Raw genomic sequence first — 27,296 nt, 5'->3', positions numbered from 1 at the left:
CCAGCACCAGTAGTTGAAGAGGCTATGTTTATTCCATTGTATATCTTTAGCTCCTTTGTCGAATATCAGTTGGCTGTAAGAGTGCGGTTTTATTTCTGGGTCTTCAGTTCTAATCCATTGGTCTTCCGATCTGTTTTTATACCAATACCATGCTGTTTTTGTTATGATGGCCTTGTAGTAGATCTTGAAGTCAGGTATTGTGATACCTCCTGCATTGCTTTTTTTGCCTAGAATTGCTTTGGCTATTCTAGGTTTTTTGCTGTTCCATATGAATTTATGGATTGGTTTCTCTATTTCAGTGAAGAATGTGGCTGGGATTTTGATAGGTATTGCATTGAATTTGTATAACAATTTGGGCAATATGGCCATTTTCACTATATTGATTCTGCCTACCCATGAGCATGGGAGGTCTTTCCATCTCCTTGTGTCTTCTTTGATTTCCCTTATTAGATTTTTGTAGTTTTCATTGAATAGGTCCGTCACGTCCTTGGTTAAGTTGATCCCTAGGTACTTTATTCTTTTTTTGGCTACTGTAAATGGAATTGTTTCCATAATTTCCTTTTCTGTTTGTCTATTGCTGGTGTACAGAAAAGCTGCTGACTTTTGTGGGTTGATTTTATATCCTGCTACTTTGCCAAATTGGTTTATTAGGTGTAGGAGTTTGGGTACTGAGGTTTTTGGGTCCTTCAGATACAAGATCATGTCGTCTGCGAATAGGGATAACTTGATTTCTTCCTTGCCGATGTGGATCCCTTTGATGTCCTCCTCTTGCCTTATTGCTATGGCTAGGGATTCCAGCACTATGTTGAACAGAAGTGGGGAGAGTGGGCATCCTTGTCTTGTTCCTGATTTTAGGGGGAATGACTTAAGTTTCTCTCCATTTAATATGATATTAGCAGTTGGTCTGTTGTATATGGCTTTTATTGTTTTGAGGAATGTTCCATCTATTCCTGTTCTCTCCAAAGCTTTTAATAGGTATGGATGTTGTATTTTGTCAAAGGCTTTTTGGGCATCGACTGAGATAACAATGTGATTCTTGATTTTAGCTCTGTTTATGTGGTGAATTACGTTGATTGATTTACGGATGTTGAACCATCCTTGTGACTGAGGGATGAAGCCTACTTGGTCATGATGTATGATATTCTTGATCACTTTCTGGATCCTATTAGCTAATATTTTATTGAGGAGCTTTGCATCTGTGTTCATTAGTGATATTGGTCTGTAGTTCTCTTTTTTTGTTGGGTCTTTGCCTGGTTTGGGAATTAGTATGATATTAGCTTCGTAGAATGAGTTTGGAATTTCTCCCTCCATTTCTATTTCACGGAAGAGTTTGAGGAGTATTGGAATTAGCTCCTCACTAAAGGTTTTGTAGAATTCGTTGGTGAATCCATCTGGGCCTGGGCTTTTCTTAGTAGGGAGGTTCTTGATTACCTCCTGTATCTCACCGTAAGTTATTGGTTTATTTAGCTGATTTATTTCTTCTTGGTTCAGTTTGGGCAGTTTGTACTTCTCTAAGAATTGATCCATTTCTGTAGAATTATTGTTTTTTGCTGAGTAGAGGTTTTGGAAATAGCTCCTTATGATTGTTTGAATATCGTGTGTACTTGTTGTAATTTTTCCTGTGGAGTCCCTGATTTTACGAATATGAGTCTCTTCTCTTCTTTTTTTTGTAAGTCTTGCAAGGGGTCTGTCAATTTTGTTTATTTTCTCAAAGAACCAGCTTTTAGTCTTATTTATTTGTTGAATGGTCTTTCTATTTTCAATCAGATTTATCTCTTCTTTAATCTTTGTGATCTCTCCTCTCCTAGTCGTTTTAGATTCTGTCATTTCTTGTTTCTCCAGTTGTTTTAGTTTCATTGTGAGGGTATTCACCTGCTCTGCTTCCATTCTTTTAATGTGGGTGCTGAGTGCAATGATCTTGCCCCTCAGAACTGCCTTAGCTGTGTCCCATAGGTTTCTTTGTGATGTGTTTTCTTTGTCATTGTGGCTTATGAATTCGTTGATTTCATCTTTAATTTGATCTGTGGCCCAAGTGTTGGATAGCAGCGTGGGGTTTAGCCTCCAAGAGTGTGTATAGGCTCTGTGGTATCCTTTGTTGTTGAGGGTTACCTTTAATCCACTGTGGTCAGATATAATACATGGGATGACGTCAATACTTTTCTATTTGCTGAGGTTCTTTGTGTGGGCTATGACGTGGTCTATTTTGGAATATGATCCATGGGCTGCTGAAAAGAAGGTGTATTGGGTCTCTGTGGGGTGAAAGGTTCTATATAGGTCTGTTAGATCCATTTGGGAAATGGTGTTATTTAGGTCCTCAGCTCCCTTACTAATCCTCTGAGTGTTGGATCTGTCTCTTGGAGAGAGAGGAGTATTAAAGTCACCCACTATGATTGTGTTTGCGTCTATCTTGCTCTGTAATTCTTTGAGAATTTGCTTGACATATGTCGGGCCTCTTTTGTTTGGTGAGTATACATTTATCACCGTGATTTCTTGATTCTGGATTTTTCCTTGTATTAATATGTAGTGTCCTTCTTTGTCTTTTTGAGTGGACTTTAAAGAGAAGTCAAGCTTGTCTGAGATCAGGATGGCTACACCTGCCGTTTTGGTGGATGCATTTGCTTGGTAGATCTTGCTCCATCCTTTCACTCGAAGCCTGTTTTTGTCCCTTGCTGTAAGGTGGGTCTCTTGTAGACAGCAGATGTCAACTTTTTGTTTGCGAATCCATTCTGCCAGTCTGCTCCTCTTTATCGGGGAGTTTAAACCATTTATATTTAAAGAGATCAAGGATAAGGGTGTTTTTTCTCCTTCCATTTTCTTGGTGGGCTGTTTTTTCTTCTTTTTTTTTTTTCTTCTTGTCTTTAGTGAGCTTGTGTTTCTGCTGGGCTTTGGCTATTGAAGTTTCTTTCTGAATCTGTCTGTGTGTCTTTTACGATCTCTGTTGGGTGGGGTTCCCCTCTTAATATTCGCTGTAGGGCTGGTTTTTTATTCACATACTCCTTTAGCTCCTCTTTGGTGTGGAAAGATCTGGTTCTCCTTTCGAATGTGAACTCCAATTTCGCTGGATATTTGATCCGAGGTTGTAAATTGTTATTCTGGAGTACTTGGATGGTGTTCTTCCACTCGCTTCGAGCTTGGTAAGTTTGTGTGGATAAGTCGGATGTTATTCGAATCCTCTTCCCATTGAAAAAAGTTTCCTTCTTCGCTTTGGCTGAATTCAGAATTTGCTCTTTAATCTTGAGGTCTGAAGTCTTGAATATTATGTGCCTTGGGGTGGCTTTCCTGGGGTCTGGCCTGCCAGGTGTCCTATAGGCTTCGGTTACCTGGATGGGGTCCCCTGTGAGATTGGGGAAGTTTTCTGCAATAACTTTATTGAGAACATGATTAAGCCCTCTGCTCTGGTATTCGGCTCCTTCTTCTATTCCAATTATGCGCAGATTATATCTCTTGTCTTTGTCCATTAGTTCCTGGATTAGTCTTCCCTGAAGCTTCACCTTTTCTTGGAGTGTGGTCATTTTCTGGTTGTTGTCAGCTGCTTCATCGTCCAGGCGAGAGATTCTGGATTCTATATGGTCTACTCTTTGTGTCATGGTTTCAATTGCGGAGTTTATGGATGTCAGAGAGCTATTTATGGTTGTCATATCAGCTCTGATCGTGGAGATTTCTTCCTTTAAAGAGTTGTATTTTAAATCTATTTTTTCATGCATTTCAATTCTTAGGATGTGGAGATTTTCTTTAAAGGCAGCTTGCATTGTATCCATTTTTGCTTCCATTTCTTTAAAGCAGGTTTGCATTGTATCCAGTTTTGCTTCCATTTCTTTCTTGGCTTCCTGGGTGTCCTTCCAGATTTCCGCTCTAAATTCCTGGAATTGTTTTCTGATTTCATTTCTGACGCTTTCGATCATTCCTGTTAACATGGCCTCATTTGCTTTTTTAGTCTCCATCTCCTCTTCAGTCGTGCTGCTTTTTGGAGCTGGCGAGTTGGCTTGCCCTTTGATGAACTGAGTTATGTTTCTTTGTGATTTGCGCATCTGGAGATCTGGATGGCTTCTCAGGTTTGGTTTGTAGCTCCTCCCTCCCTCCTGTGTAGACGTGTCTACGGGCAGCAGGTGCTGTCGCTGTGTCCCCGCCCACCAGTGCAGGGTACGCCTACCAGAGCGGGGGCTGTCGCCGGGGGCCCCGCCCTCCTGTGCGCTGTGCGTTCAGTGCAACAGGCACTTCGGCGGGATATGCCTCCCAGAGCAAGTCCTGGGTTGTTGGGTTGTGCTTGTGCCCTCTCACGAGTCCGTTGTGGGGGGGGGGTACGTGTGGGGCCCAGTGGGATCGACTGTCCGGGTGTGGCTTGGCACCTTCAGACCTCACCTCCGCTGTTAGGAGGGGGGTCGTGATCAGGCTCAAGTGACCCTGCTGGGCTGGTATTGCCCACCAGCGCCTGTGGTTTTAGTTGTAAGAGTCTGCGCGGTCCAGGCGCCTCAGGTGGGGTTTGCACAACTGGCTGTCTCCCGGCCCCTGTTGGGAAGGGGGCGGGGCCGGTTCTGCCAGTTCAGGAACCTGTGGGTGTTGGTGCTGCTGAGCCCTTCCCCTGCTAAACTGACTTCCCAGCGCCTGATGGGGGTTTCCCCGCCTGATTTGTGGGTTCTTTGTTCCCTCAGGGGTGGGGGAGGGGGGAGGGAGGGCACTCACTTTTGCTGCTTTGTGTGTGTGTCCCGCGCAGCCGTTGGCCCTCCAGGGGTTGGCTAAGTGTCGTGGTGGCTTCCCTGGTTCCCGATTTCTGCCGCGCTGGGTTCCCTTGTCCAAACCCGGTGTGGACCCGAACTTCTCGTCGCTGCCGGTGTGTCTTGGTCCGCACCCTGCCTTGTGTCCGTGGGGTCTCCCCCTATATGAATTCTGCGCTCCTGGCAGCCTGTCTGCCGATCGCCGGGTTCCCCTTTCCCAGCCTGACCCTGTTTGGGCCAGGGTCGGCTGGTGGGGGGAGGGTGCCCCGGTGAATCTCTGGCTCCGTGTAGGTTTTCGGTTCTTCTTTTTTGCTCCTTTTTGTTTTCCTGCGTTTCTCCACTGCTTCTGGCTGCTGGTTTTGCTGGGTTCTTGATGGGGTGTTGGGTGTTGGGGTTCCCAGCTCACTATGCCGTTGGAGCGAGTCGGGGTGCCTCCCTATTCCATCGGCGCCATCTTTCTTCTCTCCCAAATTTCTTTACCTGCCACCCACTGGTTCACAAAGTATCAGTAATTTGTACTTTATGTGAGTCCCTTCGACTAGGATACCGCCATATATCTTGTCTATTTCCCCCATTTTCAGGGATTTATCTTCAGCAAGGCTCAGGTCAAATTCCTCACATGCTAGAAAGTTAATAGAAATATTAGCTACATACAGTGCATAATTAGGTGTTGCTTCATATGTAGCAATATCAAATTATATCTAGTAGACTGAGCTTCTAGAAGACAAGACCATATTTTAAGCCTCCTGTGTCACTTAGCATGATACCTTAGGTAGTTGGTATTATTTGTTGTGATTTTATTTAAAATACTCTAAGTGTAAAAGTTAGAATTTTGAATAATTATCTCTCATTCTACTCTAACTAAAATGTGAAAGACAACAAAAAGGGTCAAGTTTTGTCTTTTGAGAGGCTAATTGTTCCCAATTTAGAGCTCATCCAGGTGTAACCAGAAACAATTAAGTACACATGGTGATATCATGTTTCTCCTACAAAAAATAAGAATGGAACTGACAAAATATTACTTTTCCAAGAAATTTGTCCCCCCCTCCTTTTTTTTTGGTCAGTCCTGGGGCTTGGACTCAGGCCCTGAGTACTGTCCCTGGCTTCTTTTTGCTCAAGGCTAGCACTCTTGAGCCACAGCGCCACTTCTGGCCATTTTCTGTATATGTGGTGCTGGGCAATCAAACCCAGGGCCTCATGTATATGAGGCAGGCACTCTTGCCACTAGGCCGTATCCCCAGCCTGAAATTTGTCCCTTTTAATATAGAATTTGATACTTTGGATGTGCTAATTATAGTGAAGATTTCTTATCCAAAATAATTGTTGTTTAAAGCAGAATGAAATTAAAGAAATATACAAATACTCTAACCATACCTGTAACAAACAGTCATTCACTACTCTTTTTGAAATATATTCTCTTCTTTGACTATGGATCTGATTTAGAGTTTATCATTCTCTTCTTTGCATAGATCACTATTGTTAGATAATTGTATTCACCGTGTTGATTCTTTAAATTATGTTAAGAGTCTAAAAATGTTTTCTGACATCTGAATGTAGCTATAATCTGAATATTGAAAATTTCTGAATTTATGTTTATTAGATACTCCTGTATGGTAATCTTTTCACTTTCCCAATATTATATTTAGTGTCTTGTTCTAAAACATTCAGATAGATTGTAACAGGAATAGGTATCATTCTGTTTCATAAACATAGGCGATCACTGTATTCAATATTTAACTGAATTGAATACTATGACAACATGAGGCATAGGGAGAAGTACAACTTAGGAACAAATAGCAAGCAGCAGTGAAACTGGATGAGCAGAAGTGTTTCAGGAACCCTAGTGCTTAGCATGGCTTGGACAACTCCACATATGGTTTACAGAAGCAACAAATAATAACTCAATCTGGAGAACTCAGGTGGAAAGCAGTTAAGAAATCTGCTATATCCTTATTTGTTACTAACATGATTCACAGAAAAATTGAGGGTAAATATGTAAATAAAGTTACTTTGTGTTAGCTGAGGAACATTGGAACTAAGTACATAGGAAGAAGAGTAAACTGGATGTGTTGCAAAGTGACTTTTTGTTACTGGATGTGTTGTGTCAATTCAAGCAGAGCTAGCAAATATCTATATAGAGAAGGAAATATTGCATACTCTATCTAGCCTACTTTGAGTAAATATATTTGCTTCCTCTATGGATTTATAGTGATTTCTATGAAGAATTTATATAGTTTGAATGTCATTAAAATTTTGATTTGGATAGGGGGAAATGAAAGGCTAATGCACACATTTTGCCGTATTTGATTATGAATACTCTTGAAGTACCGTTACACACTCATAGTGGTTTATGTTAAATCACAGTGTTATCACAAAATATAGAAATGGGGTGTAGAATTAAAATCAGCTAAGGATGTTCTTGAGATGAAATTGAAGAGTGGATAGAGGTAGTATTTTGTCTTTCAACAATCCTGGGGCTTTGACTCAGGGCCTGAGCATTGCCCCGGCTTCTTTTTGCTCAAGGCTTGAGCCACAGCGCCACTTCTGGCTTTTTCTGTTTATGTGGTGCTGAGGGATCGAACCCAGGGCTTCATGCATGCTAGGCAAGCACTCTACCACTAGGCCACATTCCCAGCCCCTTTCCACAATATTTAGATGTTGAACAGTCTTGCATATTATTTAATTCAGACCTTTTTAAGTTAAAAAAAATCTAATTCCAGTCATGTTCATTCCTTAAGGAAATGGCTTATAGCTGATTCACTTGGCCTGGAATTTAAATATCTATTGTGTTTATAATTATTGTTTTTATATTAAGTTCATTTTTTATTTTGGTACTATGATAAAAGACTATGAAGGAAGATCCCAGGAAATGATATACAGAAAATACCTTCAAGAAAATTTGTTATAAAAATAAATACTGGCTCAAGGAAGATTTTTTTTTTACTTAGTCTAACATTGGAATAATCTACCTATTTTTAGAACTATTATCCCCCTAGAAACCCTGTTTATTTGAGTGATGCTTGATAATTTTTGAAACATTAAGAGATGCCCAAATAATTTCTTCATATATGCATCCATTGATCTGATGGATATTTGTTTTGCCATTGAAGTATAAACTAAAATTAAATTAAGCTAAAATATGGACAGTAATATTGCTGGGTTTTCTCATGTTAAAACTCGACACAAATGTATTTTGTATGGCTTTAAGTTTCCTAGAAGAAATACAGTACTTTAGAATTTTACTTGCTCAGTATGAGGCTAAACTTGTGTGTTGATCTTCTGTGTTTCCAGGGTTTTGAAGGTGTTTCTTTCACGAACAGCACAACGAATTCCATATATGACTGGTGGCCGGGTCATGAGGATGCTAGCAGTAATACTTTTGGTAGTATTTTGGTTTCTTGTTGGCTGGACTTCATCCGTGTGCCAGAATTTGGAGAGACAGATTTCACTCATTGGCCAGGGACAGACATCTGATCACCTCATCTTCAACATGTGCCTCATAGACCGATGGGATTATATGACAGCAGTGGGTATGTGGTCACTTCTTTTTGTGATTGCTTTGTCCTTTTTCTCAATTGCATTAAACTCGATTACTACAAAAAGCTTTGAAACACTTAAAAGGTCTAAAATAATGCCATCTAATATAATTTTGATAAACAGCATTATGATCATAAGAGCAATTATATATAGAATACAAACATTTTCTGGAAATTTCCATTCTTTTTCAAAGGTATGTGTCTTTGTTGAAAAAAAATTAACCAAGTAAATCAGAATGGAAAAAAATGCAGTGAGTAAAGTCAATTTCCGTGTAGGAAGAGATTGTCAATTGGTCTCTATTTGATGAACAGTATTTATTTTCTTGATTTACGTCTTTGGTCTGGAGGAAACAAGCAAAGATTGATATTGTTCTATACTTTTGATCTTGTGATATTGATCCAACTTGATATGAATCTCTTTGTGAAGAGATTGCCTCTGTAAAACTTCTGATTAATCTTTCCATTCTAATTAATCTATCTTTTGTAATATTGACTCAATTACAAAAAAAAAAAAACCCAAGCCATGCAATGTGTAGGTAGTAAAAGCTATGGCACAGAGATGGTGGAAAGCTGAGAAGAACCTCATGCTGAATCCTCCGCCCTTACACCCCAGAAAACTATGAGGCCCTATCTGAAACACAACTAAAAAAGCATTGAAGGCATGGCTTATGTATTAAAATGTTTCTCCAGCAAGCATAAGGTTCTGAATTCAAATTCCAGTACTAAGGAAGAAAAAGAGTTGTTATAAAGCTATATACTGTGTTCTATGGACCTCTTATACCTCATTTTTACTGAGTCCCTGGATTGCACTAAGCCATGTCCAGTAATTGTCCTGCACTGTCTAGGTAATGCACTGCACTATCTTATGTCCCTACAGTGAGAACATTCCATAACAGCATAGTCCAGCATTCAGTGACACACAACTGCATCGCCAACAAATCCTCCATTCTCCAGAGCTCATAAGGGAGCAAATCCTTTCCACTAGGAAGGAGGGAACTGTGAAAAGCATTGAGCATTTCTTTAATCCATTAATGCCGGACAATTCCTAGGAAGAGGACTTAGAGAGCCAGCAAGAATGAACTCACTTAGACTGCAAGAGGGAAACTTGTTAAAGCTAGAAGTCCAGAAATTTCATTTTAATGAAATGTTCAAATTTTTAGGAGATGGTTTTGAGTAACGTAACTAAATTAAATTGTCCATTCCCAACAATTTTATGAAACATTGCTCCCATCTTCTCCAATAGTCCACACAATAGAAAGTACAAATTTGGCATGGCAAATGAAAGTCACATGTTTAAATTATTAGTAGAATAAAATGTGTTTGCTTTTGATGAAATTTTCTATAGTATAGTATACTATGTCCTTCAAGAGCTATGACAAGAATACAAGGATTGAAACTGGAAAACATGATCCTACATTTATGAAGAAAAACACTCAAATATCCTGTTAGACTTATTCTGAAGAAGTGGAATTTTCTGCTAGTGGAATTTTCTTTTTTTTCCCTAAATATAATGACCCACATGAGAAGCTGGTAGTCAGTTTTTCATGTTCACAATTTTGACAAAAGCATTCAAGTTTGGCATAGTTAGAAGTCAATTTTCAGTCCTTTGTGAGTTGCCTGCCATCTTGATAAAATTCAGTTATGTGCAGCATCGACTTCCCTAAATTAACCTTTATATTTTCACTCCTAGAGGCAGTTTTGGCAGCTAGATTTAAATATCCCAGGTAAGGTCCTACGATACAGGGCTTCCGAGTTTGGAATACACAGTAGTAGAGATGGTTACTATCGTGTACCTTATCCTTTGGTATATTTAGTTGGAAGCTTCCAGTTTATGATTATGCATTTAGAACATATATTGAATATATGATATTGTTTCGGTAAGATACATTAGAATAAAGAGGGAATATCTTGTCTATAATATGCTAAGACTGCTGAGGAGCACTTGTACATTCTAATTTCAAGGTCACTCCTGACTCCTGCTTCCTGCTCAGAATGTCCACCGGAGTTTAGTGCAGAGCTCGGCTAACACTGCTCTAGTTCCTGAATAGTTACCTGAAACATAATTAAGAACAAAGCTATTTTACTTTCTTTTTTTAGCCCAACAAAAGCATGTATACAAAAGCTCTATGTAGGCCTCTATTATCTCCTGTCATTCTGTCTTTTATATCAATGTCAGGCCCACATCTTTTCAGCAACATTAGCATGATCTCCCAACCATCGCCTGACAAGGACCCTGTTATGAATCAAGTCTACCAACACCTGAGATGTCACATGTTCCTAGGGATTCCTTCGAGTTCGACATCTCTTTCTATACAGTTTACTTGCCAGTCTGGAAAGAACAACACAGGAAAAAGTCTAGGCAATAATTAATAGGCAATGATTAAACTGGAGTGATAGGCTTAAATTCCCTTCCACTTGGGAATTGTGAAGTATTTGAGGTTTCAATGAGTTCTGGCTGATTACAATACTATTGAAAATTGTAGTCAGTTCTGTAATTTGTACATGAAATAGTTACACTATAGAAAACAGTTTTTACTTTTTGCTATGGGCATTCTTTTCTTCTTTGTTGTTCTCCTTCCTAGTATAATATTTTAAATACACAAAACATACACTTTGTTTTGGAATTTACTCATCTGCCAGTGTTTAAAATGAACTGAGAAACTTTTACTGCATTATAAAGGGATATTCTAAAATAGTAATTGTTACTAAGGATTTAAACCATTATTCTAGAAAAATTAGGCAACTATGACAGATAAGATGTGAAATAAGTATAACTTAATGAGTTCAAAAAAACAAATATTACATGTTCAGCTCATTTGTTGGACCTAAATCTAAAATGGTGATGATGATGGTAATGTAAATAATAATAATAGTGATAATAATAATTGAGCATGGTTATAAAGTGAGACAGGAAGGGGAAAGGATACTGAGGTTTCAAGTGGATTAAGTAAACTATATGCATATATTTACATATATTTATACTATATACATATGTGTGTGCATATGTATATACACAAACAATATATTATACATACTACATATATACATATGCAGTGTACTTTGATATATATATAAATATATGTGCACATACTGTCTTGCACACACACATGCACACATGCATATATATGCATATATACATATACAACATGACACAATAAAACCTACCAAACACTACTATTTGATAAATCAAGAAGAAAGGGGGAATAAACATACACATGGGTGTGTGACCTTATTTAGAGTGTACTATAGCCATGTGAAGGATTAGCACAATGACACTTCCTCATATTATTAATATATGTTAATTTTAAATAGTAAAGAGATTTCAAAAGTAATACATGGGAAACCAAAACCTTAATGTTTCATCAATTATGTATTTCCTTATGTTATTTAAACATAATTTTAATGGGGCTAAAAAGGGTAAAATATTGTGAACACAAAGTGCCTTTGTGACATGGCTAGCCTGGGTGTCACAGTCATAAGGAGCAGAGCTTTGCACTTGGAAGTTGCTCTCTTGGCCCTGATAGGTGATCTAAGATCACAGAGCTGGAACATCTCTTGTATCACAGAACTGATATTATTTCTCACTTCTTGCTTGCTCCATCCCCTTGAAAAAGCAATTGAAATTACTTTCATTGTAGTACATTAATTTTTAAAGACTACAGTAGTTAACTTTCAAACTGCTATTCCTTATAGATTAAAAATAAAATACCTCCTTTTTCTAAAAGCCCTATTTGGATCCTTAAATACAAATGTAATTCCCTCTTTAACTATACTCATGTTTCCCATCAAAATCATTTAGCACCAGAAATTATTTTGTAAAGCAGAAGCACAACACATCTTTCAACTCCTACATAATAACAAGGCAAAATTTGGTAACATCTGCATATTTCCTTTTCTAATTGCAGAGCTAGTCTGAAGTTAATTATACGAAGCTAGTTTTTTTCCTAAGCACAACTTTTATATATCACATTTAGTTTAATTGGTACTTGGAATAATAAATTGTTTTTCACAGTGAGAGCATACTGTTTGATATTGCTAATGAAATGATTTTCATGTTCAGCTTTGCTATTATGAGAAATCTTATTTTGTCTTATGTTTTTAAATATAATTCTCCATTGTAACAGAATAATTAACCTGATAACTACTTTCCTTTTTCTTTTCTTAATCTTTGTGTAGTAACATATGAAAATAATGCTTGCCCTGAGTGGCAGGATTTGCTGTTTTATAATGCAGCTACATGTGAATCTTTCATTTACTGTACATTTTTTTTCTGGGCTGTCATTGCTTAATATGGATTTTTATGCTCAAAGTCTTTTGTGTCAAGTCCAGCACTACACACATAACATATGCTGGTAAATAAAGGTTTCCACTAATAGTCATAATGCCAATAACATCCTCAGCTTCTCAGAAGCCTGTTAAAAACATGAGACAAAATAAAATACAACCTTTTATTTTAGCTAAGAACAAATCATGAGTCCGAAACATGAAACTGAAAGGAGGTTATGGGTTTTGCTTTAGCAGCCAGATTGCTGAGTTTTTTTCAGCCTGAACTCAAAACCAAATAAAGAAACTACTCAACTGGCAACAGAGTTGGAGTTGCCTTATTTGGATTTAGTTTGGAGAGAGGGCCCATGTCATAGAACCGAACAATCAGCTAGTTGGCTTGCAGTGATTGGCTGAAGTGTTATTTAAAATTACAGTTACAAAGCATATCTCTAAGTTAAATTTCTGTGTGCTTTATCTAAGTACAGTAATGTCCCCAGTCTATGACGTTTATGTATTTTTCTTTAATAGACCCTGCAGTGTTAGGTGGAATGACAAGATAACAGAAAATATACATCTTTCATGATTTAAATATAAAATTGTTATCATTTAGAATAAAATATTATCAAATCATATAAATACTGTTGGATATTATCTGTGTGGGCTCAATATTGTTACCTGAAAGTCCTAGGCATTTAGTGAGAGTGGTTTGGGGAGGGAATGACTAACAAGATTTCATGGACAATTTTCTCCTAATTATATACATTTTGTGAGATTCATTAAAAATCATAAGATATTAATAGAAAAGAAATTTATGGGATAGTATAGAGTAATTTCAGGAGGCTTTGTATGTAAGTGGAGCTTGAATTGGACATTGGAAAAGTGGTTAAGTTTTAAAAACAGGGTAGGAGACAATTTTCAGTGCGATCAAGAATGTGAGCAAAGACTCAAAAGTAAGACCAATCTTTATTGAGTCAGAAGACAATGAGACCTAAGTCAGATCTAAGAGATTATGTTGGAGAATGCCGGGAGATCATGTTAGATACATAATGATGAAGTCATATTAGAGGAGACTAGGAGTGTCAGGGTAAGAGATTTGTAAAGTAACCTTGCACCACTGGAGATTTCTGAATGATGATGCAATTGATGCCTCACAAAAGGTGACCTGAATATCAAGAAACAGACTAGAAATCAGGGTCCAAGACCCAGATAAGTAAATGAGAAGAAAACCAAGCAGTGTGCTCAGCTAACAGCAAGCCTGGGTACCAAGAATGTCTTGAAAGAAAGGACATGTCTGCTCTGCAGAACCCCTTTTGGAGTCTCACTTTGGAGAACAAATTATTTCTAACATAATAAGGACATGAGTGAATCCCCCCTCTTTCCTTCCCTCCCTCCTTTCTTCCCTCCCTCCCTCCCTTCCTTCATTCTTTCCTTCTTTTCCTTTCTTTCTTCCTGCTCAAGACCAGGACTCAAACTAGATGTTTTGGCTCATTGGCTGGTGATCTACCACCTAAGCCATGCCACCAACCTCAGTAAATGACTCTTTGAATGGAGTTGTGAATAGGTTAGCCCAAAGTCACTGGCAAAGATTTTGTATAAATCCTACTTTGATTAAAATGGGTTTTCAGAATAATATAACTGTTACTGTGAGGATGAATGAATTAGCAAAGGGTAAAACCAGGTTCTAGATAGGTCCTAGAAAAATAGTTTACTACAAAAAAGAAGTGATCTGATAGGGGCTTAGGCAAAAATTGTATTTTCGGGGTCCTGAGAGGAATTGATGCAGATGAAAAAGAAAAGAAAATGTAGAAATGAATGGTGGCTCTGAGATTTCAAACATGGGTAAAGAAGGTAATAGAGGAGCCATGGTCAGAAATCAAATTAGGAAAGGAGACTCCGTGAAGACAATTTCCTCGTGTCCTTTACTAACCCCAGTAGAGCTTGGCTAAAAACAATGTTCTGAGTGGACAGCCTATGGCCATCAGGTTGAATAATTTGGATCTACATTAAATCTCATGGAGAGTTTGTAGTGAAGCTTTTTTTTTCTTCATTTACCTTCTGGCTACATCAGGGTTTTAGAATATCTCTTGGCAGATTAGTTTATTTAAAGGGTTTTCAGTAATTGGGATATTAATGTTTAAATGCTTATGGAAATAAGCTGAAATGTTGATAAAACACCTTAGATTTTGGACAAATGAGCAATGTTTTGAATAGAGATCAGTGTATTGGTATAGGAGAAGGTTACATCTAGGTGACACACTGATGAGATGATTCCTCTGGTTTATAGCCTTATTCTTAATAACTAGATATTATCTTCCAATAAGGTCATGCCACTAAGGTCGATAAAGGGGATTGGAAAGATTATCAGTCAAAACTGAGTTAAAATAGTAATGCCCAGTTTAAAAATACAAATGAGAGATTTAATAGTAAGAATCATTTAACAATTACTTTTGGTCAGAAACCATTCTGTGTTTGTGTTATTTGATTTAACCGCCAAATAATTCCGTGAAGGATTATCCATATTTTCTAGATGAAGAAACTATGGCCAGGAAGGTTAGGTAAATTGCCCAGGATTATGTAAAGCAATTAGAGATAGAGCAAGTCTCAGACTTCAGTCTTGTCCATAACATTCCACTGTGCCTACCCCCTCTACTTCAGTGATAACACTAGGTGATGGAGAATTTTATAATCTTCTAGCATTCCATTGGCAATCTATGTCCACACATTGCTGGCAAAGGATATTTTCACTTGCAGAACTGGCTCAATATAGTAAAAACTTAAATTTCTAGAAATGGTATCTGTACACTTGATCGACTTCCTATTTTCATCTTGGTAGCATTATTAAGATCCAGATTCCACAATCACATCCTACGGTCTGTGTGGGCATGTGAAAATTTATTTTACAATAAACAAAATTTGTTTCAGCAAAAAGTTTGAGAATTCAAATGCTGTTTAAAATGATGACATCAATATATCCCTTGAAAATTCTCTATACACTGAATAAGATGTAAAAATAATAAATATATGATGTCTGTCTTCTTCTGTAAGTGATACTTTATAAGCTCCTATTTCTGACTAAATGTATGTCTCCATAGCAGACAAGATGTGTGTGAAAGATATTGGGCTTTGTTTCTCTTTACCTGTGAAACTAATGGAAATGGTTTGTTCTCATTGCAGCTGAGTTTTCCTTCCTTTTGTGGGGTGTGTATCTCTGCTATGCAGTACGGACAGTGCCGTCAGCATTCCATGAGCCCCGTTACATGGCTGTTGCAGTTCACAATGAACTCATCATCTCTGCTATATTCCACACAATTAGGCAAGTGACTTGGAGAACTAGTAAATACTCCTTTAATTTCCTTTGCATATGACATTTTAAGTAGCAAAATTGGGTAAGATACACTATAGACAGATTTAGGAGTGATGGGGGGGACATAGATCAAGATGAATTATAAACTGATCTGTTGCATGGTAACTCTGTACAACTATTTAAAGATGACAAAGATACGATTTTTAAACAAAAGTTGATTAACTTGTTACAGAAAGGACAAACGAGTAGCTCTGCTAACTTGACTGTCCTTAGCTTCTTTTAATATGTGTGTTAATTGTATTTGTTTTTCCTTTCACTTAATATGAAGGTTAACTAAATATTATGGTAACTAAGTTATAAGCTATTGTGAGATATTGTTTCTGTGTAACACTGTTATGAAGATACAAAGCAACACACATAAATTATATAAAGCAAACTCTTAATACTAAATAGACAGCTTATGTGTGTGAATTCTGGTTTTCAGTCATTCAAAACAAAAAAAATTGACTTCAATTTTATTATGGGTATGGGGGTTTGCCCTATCATAGGTTAGCCATATCCTTGTTTCTCTCTTTCATTTTCTCTTCCTTTTCTTTTCCCTATTTCTTTTTCTATACTATTTCACTTGTCCTTACTCTATTTGAGTATGTCCCATTGCTCGATTTTTATACATGCAGATAAACTACGTGGACCATATTCATCCTCGCCCGTCCTATTTTCTAGCTCTTCTTTATTCCGTTGGTGCCCCCTTCCCCCAACAGAACCTGCTACTTTTCTGCTGTTCATTTTAATCTGTATTAATTACACCAAGGGGGGAGGGGTGGTTCCCACTGCAGCGACTTTTAAAAGTTTTTAAGCAAGAAAAAGAGGTATCTGTGGTCCTACAACCCTGGAAACCCTATCAAGAGCTCAGAAATTAAGGACACTGCCGCCTTAGCCTTGCCTGACTGTGACAGAAGAGTAGAGGCAGAGAGAAAGTAGAAATATGACATTGTAAATAAGCAAAAGGATGACTGTCTTTTCAGTTCTGATGAGACTAGAACTCCAGAGCCTGAGAATCTGGGAAGAGATGTCCTCAAGGCAGCAGACAGCAAGTACCAGAAGACACTTGGCTTTGCCCCAAGCTCCAATATAGACTACCTCCCAAGTGCAGCTCCTTTTTTTAATTGGTTTCAAAATGTCCAGTATGTATGTTTCAAGATCTAATATTAAAACTCTCTACATAATTTGCTGTCCGATGTTATATTAACAAACCACTTAAAAGTTCCAAGCCTGCAAGAAGGTGTGTCACAAATGAGCTTAAATGTCTTCTGCTGTCAGAATGTGCCCACAATAAGCTGCTAGCCTTCTTAGAAGAAAATTGATTGCTCAAGCTAAATCTGTTCAGAGCACTTATGTAAACACCCTTTTCTACTTCAGATGTACTCTGATCTGGTTTCTTACCTTAATGTTGGCTCCTCAGTGGATTTCAAATGCTAAACTGGCCTAACTTCCTTCAGAAATTAACAAGGCAAGGGCTGGGAATATGGCCTAGTGGTAAAGTGCTTGCCCTCGTATACATGAAGCCCTGGGTTTGATTCCTCAGCACCACATATATAGAAAAAAAAAGCCAGAAGTAGCGCTGTGGCTCAAGTGGTAGAGTCCTAGCCTTGCACAGAAAGAAGCCAGGGACAGTGCTGACGCCCTGAGTTCAAGCCCCAGGACTGGCAAAAAAAAAAAGAAAAAGAAAAAGAAATTAACAAGGCAAAACATAGTTAATTTTTGAATTTGATAACAAAGCAGTAGACAGTTAGCATAGAAAAAATCATAAAATAAAAACTAAAGCCTGTAATCTGCCTATTCAAAAATTGGCCCTATTGCTTGGAGCTAATGGCTCACACCTGTAATCCTAGCCACTCAGGAGGCTGAGATGTGGGGATTGTGGTTTGAAGCCAGCCTGGGGAAGGAAAGTCTGTGAGCTGTGAGACTTTTTTTTGTCATGAGGCTTGAATTCTGGGTCTGGGTGCTGTTCCTAGTTGTTCAGCTCAAGGTTAGCACTCCACCACTTGAGCCACAGCACCACTTCATCTGTGAGACTCTTAACTCCAGTTAACTACCAGAAAACTGGAAGTGGAGCTGTGGCTCAAAGTGGCAGAGCACTAACCTTGAGCAAAAAAGCTCAGGGACAGCATCTAGGCCCTAAGTTCTACCCCCACAATTGAACAACAAATAAAAGGCACTACTAACAAATTCCTCTATCACCTTTAAGTACTTCTGTATTTGAGTGTATACTTACTGAGTCATCAGAATACAGATTTGAGGGGAATGAGTAGGGAGCAAGTAATAGAAATAATAAAGAATTCAAGTATATACAAGATCTTAGTTACACATATTTTAGCTCACAAATGATATAGGTTCTGATATTTATAAAGCCCCAAAGTAAGAAAAATAATGTAGTCCAGTAATCTTTGTCCTGAATGAAATTAGTATTAAATATGGCTTCTAAGGCTAGCAGTATAGCTCAGTGGTAAAGTATTTGCCAAGTATGTGTAAGACCCTGGGTTGAATTCCTAGTACCACAATAAATAAATAAATATCTGCTTAAAATATAATTTTGTGTGTAATACCCATATACATGCACATATAAACTGAAATAATTACATATGAATTTACTTTCATTTTTTACCACATATCATATTATACAAAATAGACTAAACTCAGTGAACTAAGTCTAAAAGTTTCATATGCAAAAGTCTTTCCCCCAGTTGATTCAAATTATTTACTTATTTTTAATGATAAGCATGTAAGGCTTTGGGAAATTATAAAACCTTTTTAAAATCTGCTTGGTTTTCTTTTCTTTTCTTTTCTTTTCTTTTTTTTTTTTTTATCTTGTGCTAGTCCTGAGGCTTAAACTTGCGGCTTGGGCACTGGCACTGTCCCTGATTTTTTTACTTTTATTTTTGCCAGTCCTTGGCCTTGGACTCAGGGCTTGGACACTGTCCTTGAGCCTGTTTGTGCTCAAGGCTGGGCTCTATCAAGTCAGCCACAGCACCACTTCTGGCTTTTTCTGAGTAGCTTATTGGAGATCAGAGTCTTATGGACTTTCCTGCCCAGGATGGCTTTGAACCAACTTCCTCAGGTCTCAGCCTCCTGAGTAGCTAGGATTACAGACGTAAGCCACAGGTACCCAGCTTCCCCAAGCTTTTTGCTTAAGGCTAGTGCTCTGTTACTTGAGCCACAGTTCTACTTCCAGCTTTTTGGTAGTTAGTTGGAGATAAAAATCTCACAGATTTTTCTACTTGGGCTGCCTCAAATCTCAGGCTTCTCAGTAGCTAAGATTAGAGGTGTGAGCACAGGTGCCTGGCTAAAATCTCTTTAACTTTAAACCTCAGTTTAAAAATATTTCTACCCTCCTGGAATTTAGACCCATTTAAATATATATATATATATATATATATATATATATATATATATATGGACTTAAACTTACAACTGTCCTCAGGGACTAAAACATGTCACTAAATATGACAGTCCTATTACAATACTTTAAAATGCAGAAAGAAAGGAAGAAGAGAAAGAAAGAGAGAGAGAGAGGGAGGGAGGGAGGGAGGGAGGGAGGGAGGGAGGGAGGGAGGGAGGGAGGGGGGAAGGAAGGAAGGGAGGGAGGGAGGGAGGGAGGGAGGGAGGGAGAGAGAGAGAGAAAGGAGGGAGGGAGGAAGGGAAGGGAAAGGAAGGAAGGAAGGAAGGAAAGAAGGAAGGAAGGAAGAAAGGAAGGAAGAAAGGAAAGAAGGAAGGAAGGAAGGAAGGAAGGAAGGAAGGAATTTCAAGTAGCCCAGGAAGAGAAACTATGCACAAGGTGAATGTTGAGTCATCTCCAGTCATCTCTGAACATCTAGAAGAACCTTTTTAGTGACATGTGAGATATAATCCAGCAATCCATGCATATTACAAGTCTATTTTGAAGCCGCCTCCAGAAGCATGGGAAAATGGACATTAGTTTGGATGACCTTGAGCTTCCACAACAGCTTGATGTTTGAAAGGGTGGAAAGGAGGGAAAATGAGGAAGAGACTCCCTTGATGACAACTTGGTTTTAAACATTATGTACTTAGTATAATTGTCATGAATATGGTATAATGTAGATATTAAATTAGTTTCTTCCTTTTTAGTCATTCATATATGTTTGGTTTGTTACTTTAAAATGAGCTTTTTACTTTTTTAGTTAGCATACTTTCTGAGACTGATCCAATTTGATGATATATGTTATAGAAACAAAATTCTAATTCTCTGGTTCCAAAAGTGATCAAATCTTGTATTTATCTTTCCTGGATAAGCAATGGAGAGCAACAAATTAAAAGACAAATTATAGCTGCAAAAGATTTTAATTGAAACAACTTGATTTTTTACATAAGGATGAATCTTTCAAACCAGACCTTCGGGTTGTGTGGGTACCTATTGATTTACAAAAGAATTCCAACATTATTAGACCCTGCCTTGATTCTGTGTCCCCTCAATCAGCTTGATAAATTCCTCACTAAGAGAATATTTTTAAAGTCGCATTTTTAAGTTGTTTAGGACATTTGGGGTTGTTATTGCTCATGGGGCTGAACTCTAGGCCTGGGTGCTGTCCCTCGGCTCTTCAGCTCAAGGCTAGCGCTCTACCACTTGAGCCAAAGGGCCACTTCCAGTTTTCTGGTGGTTAATTGGAGATAAGAGTCTCATGGACTTTCCTGACCAGGCTGGTTTTGAACCACGATCCTCAGATCTCAGACTCCTGAGTAGCTAGGACTACAGGTGTAAGCCCCCGGTGCTGGCTGTTTAGGACAATTTGACAATTAGGAACAACTAAAATATTAATTATAGAAGATGCACTTTGAAAATTACAGAATATTCATTGTATGTATTGCATGTTTGCCATTTAAACTTTGAGATCATTCACAAAGACTGATAGTACCCATTTCCCCTTCATTGTAATTAATTCTTCACTCTAATTTCCTCTCATTCTAATTAGTTAAATAATGCATATTAGAACCATGACTTATAAATTCTTTTTTTAATTCTTTTTTTTGAATTATTATCTTATATTGCACCTCTACTTATTTTCCTTTTTTTTCTTATTTATTGTCAAAGTGATGTACAGAGAGGTTGCAGTTTCATACGTCAGGCCTTGGGTACATTTCTTGTACTGTTTGTTACCTCCTCCCTCTAATTTGATGAGAAGATACGATCTTGGGTGGCTTATGTTGTGCGTTCTCATTGTAGATTTGTTCTTGCCTCGCGGCTTCAGTCTGACTGGATGTTGATGCTGTATTTTGCACACACTCATTTGACTGTGACAGCTACCGTCGGGCTGCTTCTGATTCCAAAGGTATTCTTCTAGCATATTTTGATGCAAAACAATTGTTTCTTTAAAGGAGTCGTTTCTTCTTTGTAAAATGTCTTGTAATATAAAAAAGACAAATGTGCAAATTTGCTGGAAACTCAGGAAGCTTTTGAAAGTTCTCTCCTCAAGAAATCAGCTATTTTCTTTCTGAATTTATTAAACATCTTAATAATTTTAAGAATGCGTATCCAAATACATATGTTTCAGTCCTTTTCTAAATACTTTCTATTTATGTTTCTATTGTTGGTTCAAAGGAGTTTTCAATGCAAATACAACCTCAAGATCATTTATTAAGACAGCTATCTTTTTTATAAGAATCTAGTTTAGGTACATATTCAGAGATATAAAAATAAAAATAGTTACAATGTTACATACAGAAGAATCTATGTAATAACATATTCTGACAAAGACTTATCTAGGCTTTAATAATGAAGGAGCATTGGCCCAGGAATCAGAAGCTAGAGATTTTGGATTTCCTCTTCACTGTGAAAGTCTGGGTGCTGTACCATTAGCCCAGACTTTTGTTCTCTCTGAGCTTTTGTTTCTTCTTCTATAGATAGTAGAGCCGCTTGGAATGAAATGATATTGGAGTCTGGGGAAAAGATATATCATACAAATGAGAGTGCTATCATTTTATGCATAATCACATTAAAACATTATGTTTCTATCAATACTTTACTGTGAGACATCAATACGTGACTTCTTGTCCTCGCCCCACCCCTCGCGATATAATAACACCATTGAGGTTCAGCCTAATTGAAAAGAACAAACAAGCTTAAATAGATTTTTTAAAGCTTTATTTAATCACTACTTGAATTAACTAGTCACTGTTACTATGATTTATTGTAACTATTTTAATACTTTGCACAATATGATTATACACTTATTAGGTGGATGAATTATTTGAATTTCAATAAATTGTTGAGCTCTAAAGATAGCTGAAAAAGATTCATACAAAAATTATGCTTTAATGTTCATAGCAACATCATTCATAACTAAAAAGTAAACACAATTCAGTGTCTAAGTGATAAATACATAAATTGTGATGTATCCATATAATGGAATATTATTTGTCAATAAAAGGAATGAAATGCTGATATAACCATTCTAGAACTTGGACAAACGTGGAAAGTGTAATGCCATACTTAAAAGCCAGACCCTAAAGGCCACATAGGGTATGATTCCACTTGCGTGAATTGTCCATATTAAGCAAATCAACAGAGTGGAGAGTAGACTAGTGATTGTCATAGCAAGGAGAAGGAGACATCGATATGACTACTAGTAAGTTCAATGTTTCTTGTTTGAGGTGCTGATCGTAATCTAGAATTATACAACCTATTAAACATACTAAATAGACCTTGATAAATAATAATTACACCATTGAACATTGTGGATTGTTTTCTCATGTGAATTACATTTCAATAGAAAAACAGTATAAAAATATTAAGGACTTTGCTGTTCACTAGTTATATTCCTAAGAGCATGAACAGATAAAAATCAATGCTCTCATTTTACTTATATTAGGAGAAGTGTGTGAGAATAGACAGGCTAAATATTTAAAGTAATATTTTTGATAATTTCCTAAGGGAAAATAATAGAGTAGGAAATAGACAATGACAAGTGATGGTTTTGTGTTTCATTTTGTTTTGCAGTCCTAGTGGCCAGGACTGCGTTCTCAGCATGCATTCTGCCACTGAGCTATATCCCCACGATCCTGTTTTTTAAATTCACAAATATATCCAAGATTTTACTCAAGAAGCCAATCCTATGCTTACAAGTAGCCTCTAGATAGTTTAACTTGTAGCTTCTAAGATTTGAAACTCTACCACATTTGGCATTTGTAACCCTAAATTCATGTGAGTCTTGAAAGGGCAGGTAGAACAGGGAGGAATAATTCACAGTACTGTGGTTTCTCAGTCAGTTCAAATGACAAAGCTTGCGTTGTCACTAAATATAGAATTTTTTTTTATGTGTCATTCCACATGTATGTTCACCTGGCTAGCTAAGCTGACATGAAAACATCTCTGTTTAGTCAAAAAGTTGATCTGATATTTTTAAAGCAATCTTTCCTTCCATCAATGATAAGCTGAGCAAGCAGAGTCCATGTTCTCTAAGTTACTACCTCAGTTTTCATAAAGCAATTCCTGGGTTTGCATGCTGTATTGTTTGGATTCTCCTTCCTACTTTCCATCATTTATCCAATTCATTCTTCTAGACTTCTCCACTTAAGAGACAAACACATAAAGCTACAACTATCAATAGATGATATTAGAAAAAGAAACATCAGTCTGTGGCAGGAGGAACTTGCAAATGATGATGAGTTAAGGAAATATCTGTAATTTCAGTGAATCTTTTCATTTACACTTAGACATCATTTAACTCAGAGTATGTTAGACCAAGAGCACACTACAGAGAGGTTCCATGATGACAAAATGGAGATAGGAATCAAATAACCTATCCACTGTGTTTTTAAAATAACTTTTTGAATGCTATGTGTATGAACTGAAAATCATCTTCTGTGGCTAAGGCTAATGTGTTTCACAGATGAAATAGAGCCTTACCTAAGTGAAGCAAAATGACAAGCATAAGGTAGATCCCACTACTCAAAAAAATAAAATAACCCAAACCCATCCAACCACCAGTACATATAACTTGTTCCTCCTAGAAAGTCTTTCTTAGGATTCTTACTTTCATTCTCTAAAAGCAAATATGCATGGGAGAGGGTAAATTAAAACTGGTACCTTGAAAAGAACAAGGGTGAAAGCTAGAGCCAAAACTAGGGCCAAATGCTGATTGCCTTACTGAGAGCTGCAGCCTATGCCATGCAAAACAACACATGAGTAGAGTAACAACTCTTTGGGAAAGACTTAATGGACCAACTCATCCAGCAGAAGAAATGAAGTTAACATTAGAACCTTTCAAAAAGGATTATGCTCTGTCTTTAGTGAGGTAATGCCTAAGACTCCTATTGAATTATCTGTTGCAGTTTTCACATTCAAGCAATAATCCACGTGATGATATTGCTACAGAAGCCTATGAAGATGAGCTGGACATGGGTCGGTCTGGATCCTACCTGAACAGCAGTATAAATTCAGCCTGGAGTGAGCACAGCTTGGATCCAGAGGATATTCGGGTAAGGCCAGTTTCAGATTTGGTGCCTTTAGATTCATTGATACAGGAAATGTGTGGATTGGTGGGGGGAGGGGGTCATGTTTGCATGATGTGTGGTAGAGTGAAATAGAATGTATTTGTGAAACTGAAGGCATTCAGAGTTAATCATTGCTCAAATGGGTAACTGTGGTATTAACTGTGGTATTAATAATGCAAGCTATTTCAAGTCTCATATTAGGCTGGCCATTCTTGATCATCTTGATTAACTTGTTGTCAGTCATAATGATGAATGAATTCTATATAACCTATAATGTTAGTTTATCCTATCTTGCTGATGGGAAGGGGGAATATATCTGTGAGCAGAGTCTATATTTAAAATAATCCATGACAATGTATTAGCATTCAAAGGAAGAAAATGCTTTATGGTAGTCTATGGATCATTGTTCCTAAACCTAATCTAACATTAAATTAGATTATTTGTATCAGTTGCTCTCTCCTGTTTCCAGCAGTGCCCGTGGCATGGCTAACAGGTTGGTTGGTTGCTGTGTTTTGTTATAGTCTTGGCTCACTCATGTTGAAACTCTCACAAGTTGAAAGTCAAAGTTCTTGCTCCTCAAAGAAGGATGGATTACATAAACTCATGTCTTAAATACAAGCTTTATAGAACACAAAACAATAAGGGAAAATTAATGAGTGCAGATGTTACAAAATGGGACAGAGAAAGCACCCTAGAAACCCCATGCTTATTACATTCACATATTCAATGATACTATCTGGCTGTAATTCTAAATCCTACATTTTATTTGTTCTTGTTCTGACAGGATGAGCTGAAGAAACTGTATGCTCAATTAGAAATATATAAAAGGAAGAAGATGATCACAAATAATCCCCACCTCCAGAAAAAGCGGTGCTCCAAGAAGGGCTTAGGCCGTTCCATCATGAGACGCATCACCGAGATCCCAGAGACGGTCAGCAGGCAGTGCTCCAAAGAGGACAAGGAGGCGGCAGACCACAGCACAGCCAAGAGTGCAGCCCTGGTCAGGAAGAACCCCCCAGAGGCTTCCGGGAACACGGGGAGACCCAAGGAGGAGTCCCTGAAAAACCGAGTCTTCTCCCTCAAGAAATCCCACAGTACTTACGACCACGTTAGAGACCAAACGGACGAGTCCAAGAGCCTGCCAACAGAAAGCCAGGACGAGGACGCCACGGAGAGCTGCACCCTGGACTCTCTCTCCAGCAAAAAACTCGCCCAGAAACTCAAAGACGACAGCGAGGCCGAGTCCACCGAGTCCGTGCCTCTGGTGTGCAAGTCAGCGAGCGCCCACAACCTGAGCTCGGAGAAGAAGCCCGGGCACCCCCGGATCTCCATGCTGCAGAAGTCTCTAAGCGTCATAGCCAGTGCCAAGGAGAAGACGCTTGGACTGGCGGGGAAGAGCCAGTCCTCAGGGGTGGAAGAACGTGCTAGATCCCAGAAAGCCCTGCCAAAGGAGAGAGAGACGGGTAGAAAATCCTCCAGTTCCGATCCTGCAGAGACTAAAGAGGCTAAGCCCCCAAACGCCAATCATTCGGAGGAGCCAAAAAAGCTCCAGAAATCTGGGATTATGAAGCAACAGAGGGTCAATCCCCCCACTGCCAGCGCTGACTTGAGCCCAGCTGCCACCCAGAGGAAGGACAACTTTGACATCGGGGAAGTGTGCCCTTGGGAGGCCTACGATCTGACCCCTGGCCCTGCACCCTCAGAGTCAAAGTCGCAAAAACACGTGTCCATTGCAGCGTCTGAAGTGGAGACAAACCCAACCTTTTCCTTAAAAGAAACGTCACACCACAAGCCCAAGGGGACAGAAGGGTGTTCGCAGTCCAGTCAGAAGAGTGTGGATAAGGCTGACACGGCCCCCTGGGACAGCCAGGGTCAGTCTCTCTTGGAGGATGACAAGCACTTGATATCCAAGCCTCCCATTCTCCTGGGAAGAGCCAAAGATGAGAATGCAAGCCAGCATTATTCAGCCAACGCCAGTGCTGGGCAGTATGAAGAACTGCCCCCCAGAGCCGTAGCATCAAAAACAGAGCAGGAAAATCTCCACCAAATGGGAGACCAGGATAAACAGACATTGTCCTCCATGGAAAATGTGCCTGGCTCTTATAAACCAAGTAATAACTCCCCACAGCCGTTAACATCGCGAGCCGAGGTGTGTCCTTGGGAGTTTGAGACCCCAGATCAACCAAATGCTGAAAGAAGTGTAGCTTTACCTGCCTCTTCTGCTTTAAATGCAAATAAAGTAGCAGGGCCTCGAAAATAAGAGGTCCAGGACACTTGTCAAGTGTAGCATCCCCAGGGAGACAAGGAAGGAAGCCCAAGTTCTGTATAAAATGGAAGATCTGAAAACACACCTTCCCCAGGAGCACTTGCCAAATGAGAGAAATAGAACAGAGAGTGGAGTGGGATCAAAGTGATGGCAGAAGAATGCTGGGGCCGAGCCCCGGGGCTGCTTTCCACACAATACACCAGAACATTCAGCCCTCTGGTAGCATGGGTGAAATCTCTGCCTCGCAGCACCGTGAGAGGAAAGGCAGCCCCATGTGTGCTGAGCCCCTGATCAGCCTTCACCCATGGGACTTGGAACTTTCTAAACAAGACAAAGCTGGAAACAGAGAAGATGTATCATTTTTGTCAAAGAAAAAGGTGTCGATGTATACGACGGAAGTTCTAAGTAGTCAACCGGAAAGAACTTACTTTACCTATTTAATCTTGATAGCACTGCTCACTTAATGCATCCCCCAAATACCTTTTCTATTAATGATTGCTCTCATTTTCTTATAAATGTATGTTTCAGTACATTGTTGTGTCTCATATTCAAGCATTCCAGATTGTATAATTTTTGCAAATAACTTTGATATTATGTGACACAACACATTTATGCAATCTGCAGCTACTCAATTGTTATTGCAACTTACAGAATACCTGCTATCTATCAACTTTAGTTGATTCTTGGAGTACAGTAATCTTTCT

At 38.5% G+C, this 27,296-nt stretch overlaps 1 protein-coding gene across 1 annotated transcript in view; it reads left to right on the top strand.

Moving 5' to 3' along the window:
• The window catches only part of Gpr158 (G protein-coupled receptor 158), a 296,234-nt gene extending 269,176 nt beyond the window's left edge, over positions 1 to 27,058 (top strand). Inside the window, exons 7-11 of the mRNA XM_048367807.1 lie at positions 8,004 to 8,242; positions 15,689 to 15,827; positions 21,058 to 21,163; positions 24,165 to 24,311; positions 25,111 to 27,058. Coding sequence (XP_048223764.1) covers positions 8,004 to 8,242; positions 15,689 to 15,827; positions 21,058 to 21,163; positions 24,165 to 24,311; positions 25,111 to 26,586 — 2,107 coding nt within the window. The 3' untranslated portion in view covers positions 26,587 to 27,058. The remainder of the gene's footprint in view (positions 1 to 8,003; positions 8,243 to 15,688; positions 15,828 to 21,057; positions 21,164 to 24,164; positions 24,312 to 25,110) is intronic.
• The last annotated feature ends 238 nt before the right edge of the window (positions 27,059 to 27,296 follow it).

The sequence above is a fragment of the Perognathus longimembris genome, chromosome 18, assembly GCF_023159225.1.
Source record: "Perognathus longimembris pacificus isolate PPM17 chromosome 18, ASM2315922v1, whole genome shotgun sequence".
Taxonomy (NCBI): domain Eukaryota; kingdom Metazoa; phylum Chordata; class Mammalia; order Rodentia; family Heteromyidae; genus Perognathus; species Perognathus longimembris.
This window is presented reverse-complemented; position numbering and strand designations above follow the sequence as displayed.